Here is a 15,008-nt window from a genome sequence, read left to right as displayed (position 1 = left end):
CCGGGGACGGGGCGTGCTGCCGGGGACGGGGCGAACTGCTGGAGGGGCTGGGGGAGGGGGAGCGCGGCGGGCGGGAAGGAGGGGGAGGCGCCTGCGCAGTCCGCAGCCTTCGCTGGCACGTCTTCCCAGGTTGGCTGTTCCTCCCGAATGGGCCCTTAGGGGCTCCAGGAGCGGGGTTCCTTTGGAGACCAAGTGAAAGTCTCTCAGTTGTAACCGACTCTTTGCGACCCCAAGGACTATACAGTCCATGGAACTCTCCAGGCCAGAATACTGGAGTGGGTAGCCTTTCCCTTCTCCAGGGGATCTTCCCAACCCAGGGATCGAACCCAGGTCTCCCGCATTGCAGGCGGATTGTTTACCAGCTGAGCCACCAGTTGGACCCTTTGGGGGGCCAAGCAGTCACTTTTAAGACGTGGCTAGCTGTCGCTTCTTGGAGAGCTCATTTTTGTCAGTTTACAAAAGCTCAGCCTCCTGCAATTCATTAGCTTTTTGTTCCATTACCCGAGCCGTTAGATGCGGGGCGCGCGTGGAAGCCCTGTCCTCGGGAAGCCCATCGATTCCCCCGGACAGATAAGGCGAGGCTGCATCCACCTGCCCTCTGGCCAGTGTTGACTGTTGGTTCTGCGAGTGGAAGCCAACCCCGAAAGAGCGATGTGGCGCTGCTATCAGATCCAACATCCACTCTGCGAAGGTGGGTTCAGATGTTTGAGCAAATGGCAAATCGTTTAAAGAACTAACGAACGGTATAGCAAGGACTTCCAAGGGATTCATTCATCACAGCTATCTCTTGTTAATTAAATTAGGCATCCAACGTTCTGACCTCGGTTAAAAGAAAAAGTTATGACATTTGCTAAACATAGTACGGCACACTACCCAGGAAGGATGACCCCGGTGGAATTTTGCAGTAGGGGACAGAGATAGGCTAAACTCTGTATATAAGAAAGAAGAGTGGGGGGTCTGTAGTCAAGGTGCAGGGTGAGGGGTCAGGTGAACGTGAAACTACCAAGAGGGAGGATATATCTCTTTGACAGTGTTCCCATTGAAGGCAGGGCAGGGTGATATCAGGATGAGGAATCTGAGCGGATATTCAGGGTGATTAGACAAAGGGTGAGGAATTTTTCCTAAACCAATTCAGCAGGATTCTTGCTAAAACTGAGCTGAAGGGGCCAAGACTCAGCAGGATTCTTGCTAAAACTGAGTTTAAGATATGGAAACAGTAAGAGACTTTATCTTTGGGGGCTTCAAAATCACTGCAGATGTTGACTGCAGCGATGAAATTAAAAGACACTTGCTCCTTGGAAAAAAGCTATAACCAATCTAAGTAGCATATTAAAAAAGAGACATTGTTTTGCCGACAAAGGTCCATCTAGTAAAAGCAATGGTTTTTCCAGTAGTCATGTATGGATATAAGAGTTCGACTATAAAGAAAGCTGAGCACCGAAGAATTGATGCTTTTGAACTGTGGTGTTGGAGAAGACTCTTGAGAGTCCCTTGGACTGCAAGGAAATCCAACCAGTCCATCCTAAAGGAAATCAGTCCTGAATATTCATTGGAAGGACTGATGGTGAAGCTGAAACTGCAATACTTTGGCCACCTGATGGGAAGAACTGACTCACTGGAAAAGACCCTGATGCTGCCAAAGGCTGAAGGCAGGAGAAGGGGATGACAGAGGATGAGGTGGTTGGATGGCATCACCGACTCGATGGACAGGAGTTTGAGCAAGCTCTGGGAGTTGGTGATGGACAGGGAAGCCTGGTGTGCTGCAGTCCACGGAGTCGCAAAGAGTCAGACACGACTGAGCGACTGAACTGAAAGGGGTCAAGGATAGGACCCAAGGTGGGGGCTTAGAAGACAGAGGACCCTGGCCCATGTTTGCTCAAAGGAGAGTCCTTGTCACTCAGTCATGCCATGAAGTTTGACAGCTGTGACTGAAGTGAGCCAGAAGGATGTCCTCAAAGAACTGAGCTTAAGGGAAAGACCAGCAGGGAAGCCATGTGCATTAGAAAAGTTGCCATTTGGGTGGCTTGGATGTGGAGTGTCGGGGGAGTGGCTGGAGCTGGAGAGGCAGGCAGGGACCCTATCTTCAGGTTGGGAGTTCTTGGCTTCAACTAGTATCACCTGAGAGCTTTAAGAGTGTGCTGATGAAGTAGCATCACTGCAGACCAGTTAACTACACTGCAGATGTTGGGACACAGATATCAGCACATTAAAGTCACTGCTTTCCACATGATTCCAATGTGCAGCCAGGGTTGAGAACCCCTGTGAGGCCAAGTTAAGGTTCAGACTTCACCCTAATTAAGGTGAAGAAGCCCTGCAGGATTTCCAGCAGGGGTGACTTGAAGGCAGATCTGCTATTTTAGGAATCAGTCATAGGAAGAGGAGAAGGAAGACCGTGGCAGGAACCAAATGGGAGAAAATGACCTGGACTTAAGAGCCACAGTGCAGATTCAAGAGCAGCTTAGCATCCTTAACTAAAATTGGTACCTTAGGGGGAGGGACTGGGAAACAGGACTTGCTCTTTTTGCTGTATATAACCTGTGTTATAAAGATAATGCAAGTGTGTATTAACTTAAAAATGTTTTTAAATCTATCTAAACAAAATCTTAAATGACATCTATAAAAGGTGACCCTTAGACCTTTGGTTTGGACCAAAGTAGAGTACCTTATGGAGAAGGCAATGGCAACCCACTACAGTACTCTTGCCTGGAAAATCCCATGGACGGAGGAGCCTGGTAGGCTACAGTCCATGGGGTCGCTAAGAGTTGGACACGACTGAGCGACTTCACTTTCACTTTTCCCTTTCATGCACTGGAGAAGGAAATGGCAACCCACTCCAGTATTCTAGCCTGGAGAATCCCAGGGACGGCGGAGCCTGGTGGGCTGCCCTCTATGCGGTCGCACAGAGTCGGACACGACTGAAGCGACTTAGCAGCAGCAGCAACAGAGTACCTTATAGAAATAGATGTATTTAGTTTCAAGCAAACATTCAGATTCAGGCACTGACATGTGTGTCACTGAAGCACAGGGAAGAACTAAACAGTGACTGGATGACTGGAGGCTTTAACCTGACAGTGAGTGTAACAGCTCTGCGGCTGGGCTGTGACTTGAGGAGCTGGCCCCTGTCTGTGCTCTTGTTCAGAGGGCGAAATCAGGCCTTTTCACTGAGAAAGCAGCCCCGGGCTGACCTGCTTCTTAAGAAATCTGAATGCAGGTCAGGAAGCAACAGTTAGAACTGGACATGGAACAACAGACTGGTTCCAAATAGGAAAAGGAGAATGTCAAGGCTGTATATTGTCACTGTGTTTATTTAACTTATATGCAGAGTACATCATGAGAAACACTGGGCTGGATGAAGCACAAGCTCGAATCAAGATTGCCGGGAGAAATCAGTAACCTCAGATATGCAGATGACACCACCCTTATGGCAGAAAGTGAAGAAGAACTAAAGAGCCTCTTGATGAAAGTGCAAGAGGAGAGTGAAAAAGTTGGCTTAAAGCTCAACGTTCGGAAAACTAAGATCATGGCATCCGGTCCCATCACATCATGGGAAATAGATGGGGAAATAGTGGAAACAGTGGCAGACGTTATTTTTTTGGGGCTCCAAAACCACTGCAGATGGTGACTGCAGCGATGAAATTAAAAGACGCTTACTCCTTGGAAGGAAAGTTATGACCAACCTAGACAGCATATTAAAAAGCAGAGACATTACTTTGCCAACAAAGGTCCGTCTAGTCAAGGCTATGATTTTTCCAGTGGTCATGTATGGATATGAGAGTTGGACTATAAAAAAAGCTGAGTGCCTAAGAATTGATGCTTTTGAACTGTGGTGTTGGAGAAGACTCTTGAGTCCCTTGGACTGCAAGGAGATCCAACCAGTCCATCCTAAAGGAAATCAGTCCTGAATATTCATTGGAAGGACTGATGGTGAAGCTGAAACTCCAATACTTTGGCCACCTGATGGGGAGAACTGACTCATTTGAAAAGACCCTGATGCTAGGAAAGATTGAAGGTGGGAGGAGAAGGGGACGACAGAGGATGACATGGATGGATGGCATCACTGACTCAACGGGCATGAGTTTTAGTAAGCTCTGGGAGTTGGTGATGGACAGGGAGGCCTGGTGTGCTGCAGTCCATGGGGTCGCAAAGAGTCGGACATGACTGAGCAACTGAACTGAACTGAACTGAATTATACAAAGAAAATATTATTGAATCTCTAAAGTCCCAATTTTACAAACTATAAATTAAGGAATTTGGCAAGAATATTGGTAAGAAATAGAAAGGGGGCTTAAAACTTGAAGTGATAATGTCTAATTAGTAATTCAAATTCAGAGGATGTAAATGAAAACTCAAACCATCACACATTACCTTTCCTTAAAAGGGACATAAGACATTCGGACCCGGCTGCTGGGAGCAGATCTGAAGTTCCTGAGGGAGCTGCATACGTGCCTAGAAGCAGAATCACTAACAGCGGTTTATTCAGCAGTGCAAGAATAATGGACAAATTAGGTGGTGATTTAGCAGTATTCAAGGTGCTGGGATAAAGGCCAGTTGCCATTGAAAGTGAATAGGCTACCCCAGAGAAATGAATGTATTTTATTTTAAGCAAGTAGAGTCCGGCATTACAAAAGGCTGAACGTCATCAACAGAGAGAGGCTGTCAGTGGACGGGCGTGAGGGCCTCGTACAGTCTCTGGGCTGCCAGTTCCACCATTTCTCGGAGGGATTCATCATCTTCACTGCCTTCTTCACATTCTACAGTCTGAAAGTGAGAGCACAGACATGCCTATTAACGCAAGTGTCTAGAATTATTATATGCAAGGTAAACTAATGCTCTTTAAAAACAGCTGGTTCCCAAGGGGGTGGGGCCTAGATTATCAAAAGCCAGAATGGCTGCACTGCACACCTGTGGCCTGCACCAGGATGCAGAGATTCCCAATAGCATGATGACTGGGTCTAACTAGAGGCTAACTTGGGAGGAAAAAAAGAATAAAAGGAAAGTTGAGAGAACTGTTTACTTCACAGCCTGTGTTTTGATCCAGCAAATGATACTCCAAGGAATTTAGTCTATGCAACACAAATTACTGAAATACTGAGCAAACAATAGATGTGGTCATCTACTCAACATCTGGTATTAAATTTGATCTAGAGTGCCATGCATGCATGCTCAGTTGGTCCAACTCTTTGTGAGTCCATGGACTGTATCCCGCAGGCTCCTCTGTCCGTGGGATTTCCCAGGCAGAATACCGGAGTGGGTTGCCGTTCCCTCATTCAGGGGATGTTGCCGACCCAGGGATCGAAACCACATCTCCTGCACTGGCAGGCAAATTCTTTACCACTGCGCCATCTGGCAAGCCCAGTCATCTCCCAATTACTTCTTAACTACAAATCACTATGCTGTTTAGAAGTATTTTTGTCACACAATAAATATCCCTCATGTAAAAATTTAGGAATGAAAACACCCTTAATTTATGACCTACTGATAACTACTGTTAACCTTTCAGTATATAATCTTCTGGACTTCTGGCTATACACATATTCCTTTAAAATAAAAATGGGGTAATTTATCATACTTGCTATCTTGTAACTTTCCCCTCCCACTCAACAACTTTGCACATTAATAAATCATTCCTAGTGGCTGTACATATAGTATCATTATAAGGGTATAACACATATATTATTTTTTCAGTTGTTTTATTTATTAGATCCTGCTCTTGGAAATGTAGGTCTCTTGAAGTTTTTCTATGTTATAATCAATGCTAAAATAGACATCCTTTTATAGATATTTTTGCTCACTTGCCTAATTATCTTCTTTGGTTAAATCCAGTAAGTGGAATTGTGGATAAAAGTATTTATTTTTTGAAGAATTTTTTTCGATGCAGATCACCAAACCACCCTGCAGAAAGAATGCGCCACCCAACCTCCAGCCTCCTCCTTGTCCAAAATAGCCCTGGAAGTCACTGTTTCCCTCTTCTTTCACCGTCACTGGGTCATAGCACCCTTTTTAACTTGTGCCAATATAGGTACAGAAACAGTGACGTCTCATGCTTTAATCTGTATTTCCTTTAATTGTTAGCGGATCTGATCTGAATGTTTGTTTCATAGGTTTACTAGCTCTCAATATTTCTTCTCTAGATTCTTAGCTTATTTTTTTTTTTCTTATTGAGGTAAAATAAATCTAGTGTTTTCTCAAAACATCTAAACAGTCAAAGTATATACAGAAGAAATACCAAAAGTGTTATTTGTTTAGTAGAACTGTTTTAACCTTCAAAAACAACTCCACAAGGAGGATATACTTATTCATTTCTGCCTGTGACATAATCCTGAAAGATCTGCTGGGTGTGGTAGGAGGAGGCCCTACACTCTGGAAGCCCATTGTTTGGAAAAATCACTTGGATCTTGCTGCCAACAGAAGAGCGGCTTCTCTGAAAAATCTGGAGTCAACTGGATGCCAAACTAGAGAAATGCTGAGGTTAAGGCACATGATGCAAATACAAAACAGTGGAGTAATAAAGACAAGGGAAATGTGCGCTATGCAGCAACATGCAAAAACTGCTTATGACAAAAGAGAAATAAAAAGTAAGAAAGCAAAACTGGTAACACAAACATAATTTTACAAATGTAGGAAAAAACTGGAAGGAAATGCCAAAATGTAAGAGATTTTTGCTTCCACTTTTTTCCCCCAAATGTCTTGAGATGTAGAAATGAACAGCTACATACCCGTGTCTCCAAGTTTATGTTAGCAGTTTTTCCATCCACTGTGACACTAAGAACAGAACCATCTTTTACACTAACACAGTCTTCTCCAAATATGTCCCTTAAAATAAACAAAGATGCACTATTAGTGGAAAATGCTTTACAAATATGTACAGTTTTATATTTTGGGGGAAAATAATATTGGAAATAGCCTGTAGTTGTGAAGTGGAATATTTATACCTACCCCCGAAAAGGGAAAGTGTCAGTTGCTCAGTTGTGTCCGACTCTGTTGTGACCACATGGACTATAGCCGGCCAGGCTCCTCTGTCCATGGAATTCTCCATGCAAGAATACTGGAGTGGGTTGCCATTTCCTACTCCAGGGGATCTTCCCCATCCAGGGATCAAACCCAGGTCTCATGCATTGCAGGCAGAATCTTTACTGTCAGCCACAGCATTTATCCCTATCTACCCCTGAGATTTATTTACTTTCATGTATTTTATTAATTTTACAAGACAGGGGACATAAACAGCTATTGTGCTCCATTCAGCAGGGACTGTGTTAGGTACTTCATATACATTATCTTAATCTGTATATATTTTGGTAAGGGGGCTTCTCTGGTGGCTCAGCTGGTAAAGAATCCACCTGCAATGCGGGAGACCTGGGTTCGATCCCTGGGTTGGGAAGATCCCCTGGAGAAGGGAAAGGCTACCCATTCCAGTATTCTGGCCTGGAGAATTCCATGGACTGTATAGTCCATGGGGTCGCAAAGAGTCGGACACGACTGAGCGACTTTCACTTTCACTTCATTTTGGTAAGGAGCCCCTTTCATACGGGAGGGAAACAAGACACAGATTTGCTTAAAGCCCCATGGCTATGAAGCGCTGGAGTAGTCTTCAAATCCAAGCACCCCAGTCCACTGGCTCTCTGGGCCTTTACGTCAATTCCAAAGGCCTCCTGTGAGTTACACTTAGCAGTGACTGGGATGTTTAGTTGGAAGGAAGCGGTGCAAGCCACTTTACTGATAGAAAACTGGCACCCAGACCAGTTCGGTGGCCTCGTCTGAGCCTCACAGCCAGGCAGCGATGGCACCGGCACCAAGCACCTCCCTCCTGCGTCACTACCCAGTTGAGCAGTGATCACGCAACACTTACTGGAGCATGATCTCCAGCCTCTTGCTGTAAACGTGCATTTCCAATTTTTTAGAAACCTTCTGTACTGCACCTGGGGAGAAAAAGCAACAGTGGGTTCAATGTCCATATTCCTGGTTAGGATAATTTCCAAATCAATAATCAGAAGGCAGTTGCTGAGAAACCAAAATGGTTAACTGGAATCCTTTCAGTGACAAATGTACATAGAGCATCTACCTGTGGAGGTAAATCGAGGGAAATGTGTAAGCTTTCTTATGTGTCCTCAGAATGTGGGGACTCGAAAATAAATGGCAGGTAGGGCTGAACATGCATGCAGGTACAGATACAGCTGCTGTTTCCAGATCCAGACTGAGGTGTCGGCAGGTTAAGAAAGGAAACGGGAGCAAATCCTATCAATGAAGAATCAGAGTGTTTCACAGAAGGTGCTTCTAGAAGAGAGCTGGCATGTGAGGCTTCCCGGAATATTTCAAGCATAGCTTCCTCCCCAGGAACACAAAGACCCACCGTACACGTGTACCTTAACATGTGTTATACTGAATTACGTATAAAATAGAATCAAACTATAAAGAAATGATACAAAGATATTTTCATGGGCATTTTCCTTGATTAAAAAATGCTTCTTAGAAAAGAAAACAAAATTACTGCAAAACTGCCCCCAATGGAAATTCCATTTTGTTTAACAAGTTTTACTAGACATGAATATAGCAGCATATTTTCATATTAGAAATGTTGGCTCAATTCAGCAATATTCTGGAATTTCTGATTGTTTTTAAGAGGACTATTACTAAAGAGATTTTTATCTTCCTGTTAATTGCAACCACACTTTTACAGCACGAATGGAAACTCAGGATAAAAAGTAAGTAAAATATTAGTAGTATACACTGTTATTCATATATCTTGAACTATAGGAATGAAACAATCAAGAGATTTCAAGTTCTTGAAGACTGTTTTTTGCTTTTTATTTCACAGAACCGTGGGAGAAATGAAAGAATTGAAAAAAATGAAGTAATTCTGTACCTTTCCTTATTTTTGGGTTTGACTGAACTTCTAGTATCACGGTTGTGACTGTATCTGCATACATATCATTGGAAGGATTTGCCAACCACTGCAAAGCAAGAGGCAGAATTAGCGGGGTACAGCCCAGCCACGCCCACAAACTGCAATCACCACCACCCATCCACGGACTGTACGTGGGGGACTACCGCTTCTAGCATTTCGCTGAAATCAACTGACCCATTATTTACTGAAATTAACTAATAATGCTGACTTCTCTAATTTTTTTTTTTTAAACAACAGTAAGATGTCTTATACCAAGTACGTCCTTTGTGGTGAGTGTCTTATACGCATCCTCTCATTTAACTCACATCTTCACCATAAAGGAGTAAATTGACTCAAAAGTAATTTGCATAAGATAACATAAACAGTAATTAACTGCTAGTTTTGGGATTCAAATTGCTAGTCACTATATTTTAGTAGCATAGCCAGTCTCATCTTTACAGATTTGCTTCTGTCTCTCATATGAAGCCTAAGATCCTCTGTCACTGTCCTGTGCCCACTGCTCTACAAGTCTTCCCGGTATGCCAGGTTAGGTGAGACCCCCACCCCCACCCCGCCTCTTATTATTATCTCTCCAAAGAGTACTTTTATAAGTAGTAAGAGTCACCTGAAGATCTACCTTTAAGATCTTCTTTGGCATGTTAATTCTAGGAAATAAAAAAATGTATTCTCTTAATAGTATTTAGTAGCAAGAGCTAAATTAATATCACTAATAACGTCTCCCCTTTCTCTCCCCTCTCAGATATGCTTTATATGAATATATTATTTTATGTAACTTCATGTTATAGATAACTATTTCTCTTGACAGTTTTTCAGTTACTTTTAGCCTTATGAATACAATTCAAACTTAAATCAGAGAACTGCAGTGGGACCAGCACTGACTGATCTTTTTCTTTTTGTTTAAAAAGTAATAGGTATAAACAGAATAGTAGACCACAGAGCTGGGAAATTTACACTCAGACAAGGTATCTTCCTGGACCATTCAGTTCCAGAACTCACTGAGAAAACCCTTCTTTAAACAGATGCCAACCTATGAAAGGGCTTCCTTGGTGGCTCAGACAGTGAAGAATCTGCCTGCAATGTGGGAGACCTGGTTTGATCCCTGGTTTACGAAGATCCCTGGAGAAGGGCATGATAACCCACTTCAGTATTCTGGCCTGGAGAATTCCATGGACTGTATAGTCAATGGGGTCGCAAAGAGTTGGACATGACTGAGTGACTTTCACAACCTATGAAAATCAACCATCAAAGTCATTTGGTGTGTGGGTCCTAAATTCTACCAGTATGAATTTAAAATTCTAACAGTGGGAACCACATTTACCTAAATTAATCATTTCGAGCCTTTGTGGATTTGGGTCATTTTAATGTTGCTAATTGAATTTTCAGGATTCCACCCTCTTAAGAAGAACTGCATTGACAAGTTTGTTTGCTTTAAAGTAATAGAACTATATTTTTATCGTGAGAATTTTAAGACCTTTCGATATTACTTAAGACATTCTAGGATACCACAAAATCAGTTAACACTCACATGAGAGACTTTGGCTCATTACACACACTAAATATTAAGTCTTAATTTATTATTAGTGTCTATGCTATTGTAACTATAAATGCCTAGCTTTGCTATATTTAAAGCTGATCTTGCAAAGAAAAATATACACCTATATATTTTGAACAATTTTTTTCCTGATTGGGAAGAACCCAATTTTCTCTACAATTACAAGTGAACTCAAAACATTTCCCCCTCCTTGTTTAGGTAAATGATCTCATCTTACTTCTAATATCACCATTCCTGGTTCCTGTATTACAGTAATATTTTTAAACACTTTCAAAGCAGGCTTTTCTTGAATTTCTAATTCTTCCACATCACCTGAAAAAAAAGAAACTGTAAGATGTATATAATTTTTTGAGGGGGGCGATATAAGGTGGGGAAGTGGGAGGTATAAACTATTGGGTGTAAGACAGGCTCAAGGATGTGTTGTACAACATGAGGAGACAGCCAGTATTTTGTAATAACTATAAATGGAAAGCAACCTTTAAAAATTGTGTAAAAATAAAAAATTTTGGAAAAAAGCCATAATAAAAAATTAATCTTCTAGAGCATAATTATTTATAGAGATAGCTGAAATAAGATACAATGAAAAAAACTTAATAACTCACGTGTATAGACAGCCTTTAAATAGTTAAGTAGATTTTATATAAATTGCTAATAGCAATTGAAAGAGATCAACATGCATTATATTACAAAAATTCACATAACTAGATACAATTTACCTTGAACATTAAACATAGTATCAATTGCATACTGATGACTGTCAAACATCTATGTTTGCACAAGAGATTCAGCAACTAGCATCTTAATATTTAACATGAACTGTCCCTCTACCTTCTGTCTTAACAGGTTTTAATAGTTCTACAGGGAAATTCCACTGTCTAAGATAAAACTTTTCTGGTCTTCCCAGTAACCTTTTAATTAATGGTTAATTCAGACATATTTTGAGCTTCCCTGGTGGCTCAGATGGTAACGTATCTGCTTGCAAGGCAGGAAACCCAGGTTCAATCCCTGGGTCTGGAAGATCCCCTAGAGAAGGGAATGGCAAGCCACTCCAGTATTCTTGCCTGGAGAATCCCATGGACAGAGGAGCCCTGCGGTCTATAGTCCATGGGTTGCAAAGAGTTGGACATAACTGAGCAACTGACACTTAACACTTTCCGACATATTTTATTGACTTCCTGTGTTATTTTCTAACATGAGGTTCTGAGGTTAAAAAAAAAAAAGATGTTCTTTCTATTGGTTTATCTTTTAGCAGTACTGTACTATATCAATTACAAAGAACATGTTAATAGAAAGTATAACTTTGTGATTTGAAGCTCTTGTTTATCAGATAGAGCCCACGTTTTTAGTCTTTGACCTTCATGATGTTCATACACACAAGTCTCTGATTAAAAATGGTCTAATATGAAAACATAAGAGGTTACTCTTTACTGACCTTTGCAGTGGTCATGCACTCTTAAAAAACCTGCTCTATAGATCTGTACTGATGGAACCAGAAAAATTATTTTCATTGAACGAAGAAAAGACATTATAAAATTTAGGTATACTAGGTATAAAAATTATGTCAACTGAAGTGGATTTTAAATACAAGAAGCAAAAACTACCAACAATTTTAGAATTTTATGTGGATCAAAAATAAGAGATATTATGGGATTTAAAAAATGTTTATCAGTCTATTTTCAAAATTTCACCTAAAGGTGATAACATGACCAGGTGAAGTACAAATAAAATTTGTGCAATTCTGACACAATTACCAAAATTAACATCCTTTCCTAGATATATACTCATGCAAAAAACAGAAAAGAATTAAGTGAATGTCAATAAATACACACCTGTCAATTTCTGTAGCTGGTAATACAGCAAATTAAAAGGACCAGTATATGGAATGGCTTGGGTCTGTTTTACAGTGCTCATGGCCAAGTCAGTATAATCTGGAGAGGAAATTAAAATAAATATGCTGTAAGAAACAATACTAGTTCCACAAAACACAATTTGCAAACATAGATCGGGAGTAAAGGAAAGAGAAGTAAAAGCAAAGTAAGCGAGAACACGTTTTTCAAGATAACAAGGTGCTCCGCAACTGGTTCCCATTCTACATCCTCCCCTGTACCCCCTCCCCTCACCCCCCACTCCCCTCACCCTGACCCCCACCCCAGCCAACAGTTAACTTGTGCTCCAGAGGGCACTCTCATTTCCCCAAACACATCAGGTCGCTAAGCATCTCCAAGCCAGGAGGCCAGCTGTGTTCTGCCATTTTTTCTGGTTAGCAATCCTTCACCACCTGGCATAAAAGCCACCTGGTTTTCAAAGCTTTTCCCAACTCTTCTAGGCCCATTCTCTCCTCACATACTCATGCACTCTGTAGGTCCTGGGTAAATACTGTGATTAGCTCTTCACAAGATGGTTTCCCTTAATAGAGAGCTTTGCAAGGCCTGGGATTGTGTGTTTTAATACATCTCTAGTCTTCAGTACCTGGCACAATGTCTGGCATAGAGTAAGACCTCACCAACTGCTAATGGAACAAGTTATATTTCTACTGTGTGATGGTCTGAAAGCTGACAGTTGGCTCATCTCACAGTTGCACCCTAAACATTGCTGTTATTTCTTATTCCTTGCTAAATCATTTTTATTAGTGTCATATAAATAAAACTGAGCACAGTTATTTACTTGAAGATAATACCATAGTTGGGGCTTCCCAAGTGGTGCTAGTGGTAAAGAATACACTGCCTGCCAGTGCAGGAGGGGTAAGAGACACAGGTTTGATCCCTGGGTCGGGCAGATCCCCCGGAGGCGGGCATGGCAACCCACTCTAGTATTCTTGCCTGAAGAATCTCATGGACAGAGGAGCCTGGCGAGCTACCGTCCATAGTGTTGAGAGTCAGACATGACTGAAGAGACTTAGCATGCATGCACAAATACCACAGTTACTGCAAAAGTACGGACGGCTTAGCATTTGCATGGGCTTAAACACAAGGCTTGGCAAGCAGCTTAACACTACAGATCATACAAATCAAAAAGTTTATGTGGAGAGTCTAACATTATTTCAGGAAATGAAAGTACCAGTACTTCTTGTGAAATGTAAAAGACAGGCTTGAGAAGCGTCAGCAGTAGCCAATCGGTACTACAGAAGAGCTTATGTTTCCAATTAAGAAAAAAGTTGTTTAAACATTTTAATAGTTCAAGGAAGATTTTTTCCAAATAACGTTATCTAGATTATTAAGTTTTGACTATTTGTACTTTGTTGTTTGATTGTTACCTAAAATTTGGCCACTAGGTAAGAGTTTTTCAGATTTTCTTTTTTTCTTACAGATTTTTTTTTAAATACATAATTTTAATTAATTAATTATTTTGGCTGCAAGGCATGTGGATCTCAGTTTCCTGACCAGGGATTGAACCTGAGCCCTCTGCAGTGGAAGCAGGAAGTCTTAACCACTGAGTCGCCAGGGAAGTCCCAGATTTTTTTAATCTACTAAAATCAAATTACATTTGACATTTAATAGTATACTTACTGGAGAGGTCACAAGGAGAAAGTATGTGATAATTAAAGTTTCTTTTAACAAGTATTCCTGAGACCCGCTGGCCCTGTTCAGGTTTTTTGTCTGCTAAAAAGCCCATGACCTATTTTAAAAAAGAAGAAAAAGAGCCCAAAACAATTTGAAGAGAACAGAATCTTGTGAAACACAATTAACAATTCAGGGACTCAATCATAATGATGACCATTTGATCCTTTCCGTTAAACTATCCCCTGGAAAGCTCTGTGAACAGTGAGATTCAGGAGTCAGTACAACATTGGCTCTACTTTGCAAGAAAAGCCTTACATCCTAATTTCTGCAAATTTTCCTCAATTTGACTGCAAGAAATGATATTTATCAAATGGCTTCCTTGAATTTGGCTCGTGTACTACACGAATTCTGTCAAGTTGCTCATTAACACGCTTGATGTTTAAAGCTTCAGACAGATCACGAAAAAGCTCCTGTTAGTGGTATCTTAAAAAGACTTTTGATGAACAGGAGGTAAAAATGCAGACTTCTTACAGCATCCCACTAAAATTCCAGGTGAAGTTTTTTTTCTCAACTATTGCTTTTTTAAATTGTGAAAATCTTACATGTCATCAAAAATGATTAACTCTTGAAAAGACAAATTTTTATAAATTCCATTGTATCCACAGACATTACGTGTAGACATGGGCCTATCTTCATTTTCTTGGGGAGAATGCCAGGAGGTAGACAGAATACTGTATTGGATGTCGTAAAAAACAGTAGTGGAAAAAACAAAACCGTAATGGACATTTGTTTACTGTCTGATATAGGTATGAAAAGTAAGTTGGGAATGTGGATTAAAAGCTATGAAACTCAAAATCTAATTTATTTGAAAATTTTCCATATGAAAAAACATATTAGTGGTAACAGAAAAAGCCTAAAAACACATGGATAAAGTCTTATACTATTAATATACTGAGTAGACGGAAATCATCATTGAGCACATTATTTTGATTCGATTAAGAGCTGGATTTTCTTAATATACATTTCCCTAAAGGGATTATGAACTATTAGGAGT

At 41.0% G+C, this 15,008-nt stretch overlaps 1 protein-coding gene and 1 long non-coding RNA gene across 26 annotated transcripts in view; one reads left to right on the top strand and one right to left on the bottom strand.

Annotated features, from left to right (window-relative positions):
- The first annotated feature begins 68 nt into the window (after nt 1-68).
- LOC145503607 (uncharacterized) lies at nt 69-9,438 on the top strand. The gene is made up of 3 exons (XR_014051589.1): nt 69-129; nt 507-691; nt 8,813-9,438. It is a non-coding gene; the product is annotated as an uncharacterized LOC145503607 (long non-coding RNA).
- CPSF3 (cleavage and polyadenylation specific factor 3) overlaps nt 4,578-15,008 on the bottom strand; it is a 31,111-nt gene continuing 20,680 nt past the window's right edge. For 24 of the 25 annotated variants that reach the window (XM_081483481.1, XM_081483482.1, XM_081483471.1 and 21 more), the window contains 7 exons: nt 13,961-14,069; nt 12,284-12,382; nt 10,672-10,766; nt 8,861-8,948; nt 7,847-7,916; nt 6,717-6,813; nt 4,578-4,758 (listed from right to left, as the gene is read on the bottom strand). In XM_081483481.1, the coding sequence (XP_081339607.1) occupies nt 4,657-4,758; nt 6,717-6,813; nt 7,847-7,916; nt 8,861-8,948; nt 10,672-10,766; nt 12,284-12,382; nt 13,961-14,069 (660 nt within the window). In that variant the 3' untranslated portion in view covers nt 4,578-4,656. Of the gene's footprint in view, nt 4,759-6,716; nt 6,814-7,846; nt 7,917-8,860; nt 8,949-9,506; nt 9,547-10,671; nt 10,767-12,283; nt 12,383-13,960; nt 14,070-15,008 lie in introns of all 25 variants that reach the window. The other variant, XR_014051587.1, reaches the window with a different exon arrangement.

The sequence above is a fragment of the Giraffa tippelskirchi genome, chromosome 4 (assembly GCF_054371585.1).
Source record: "Giraffa tippelskirchi isolate mGirTip1 chromosome 4, T2T-mGirTip1v1.2.pri, whole genome shotgun sequence".
In the NCBI taxonomy this organism is placed as follows: Eukaryota; Metazoa; Chordata; class Mammalia; order Artiodactyla; family Giraffidae; genus Giraffa; species Giraffa tippelskirchi.
This window is presented reverse-complemented; position numbering and strand designations above follow the sequence as displayed.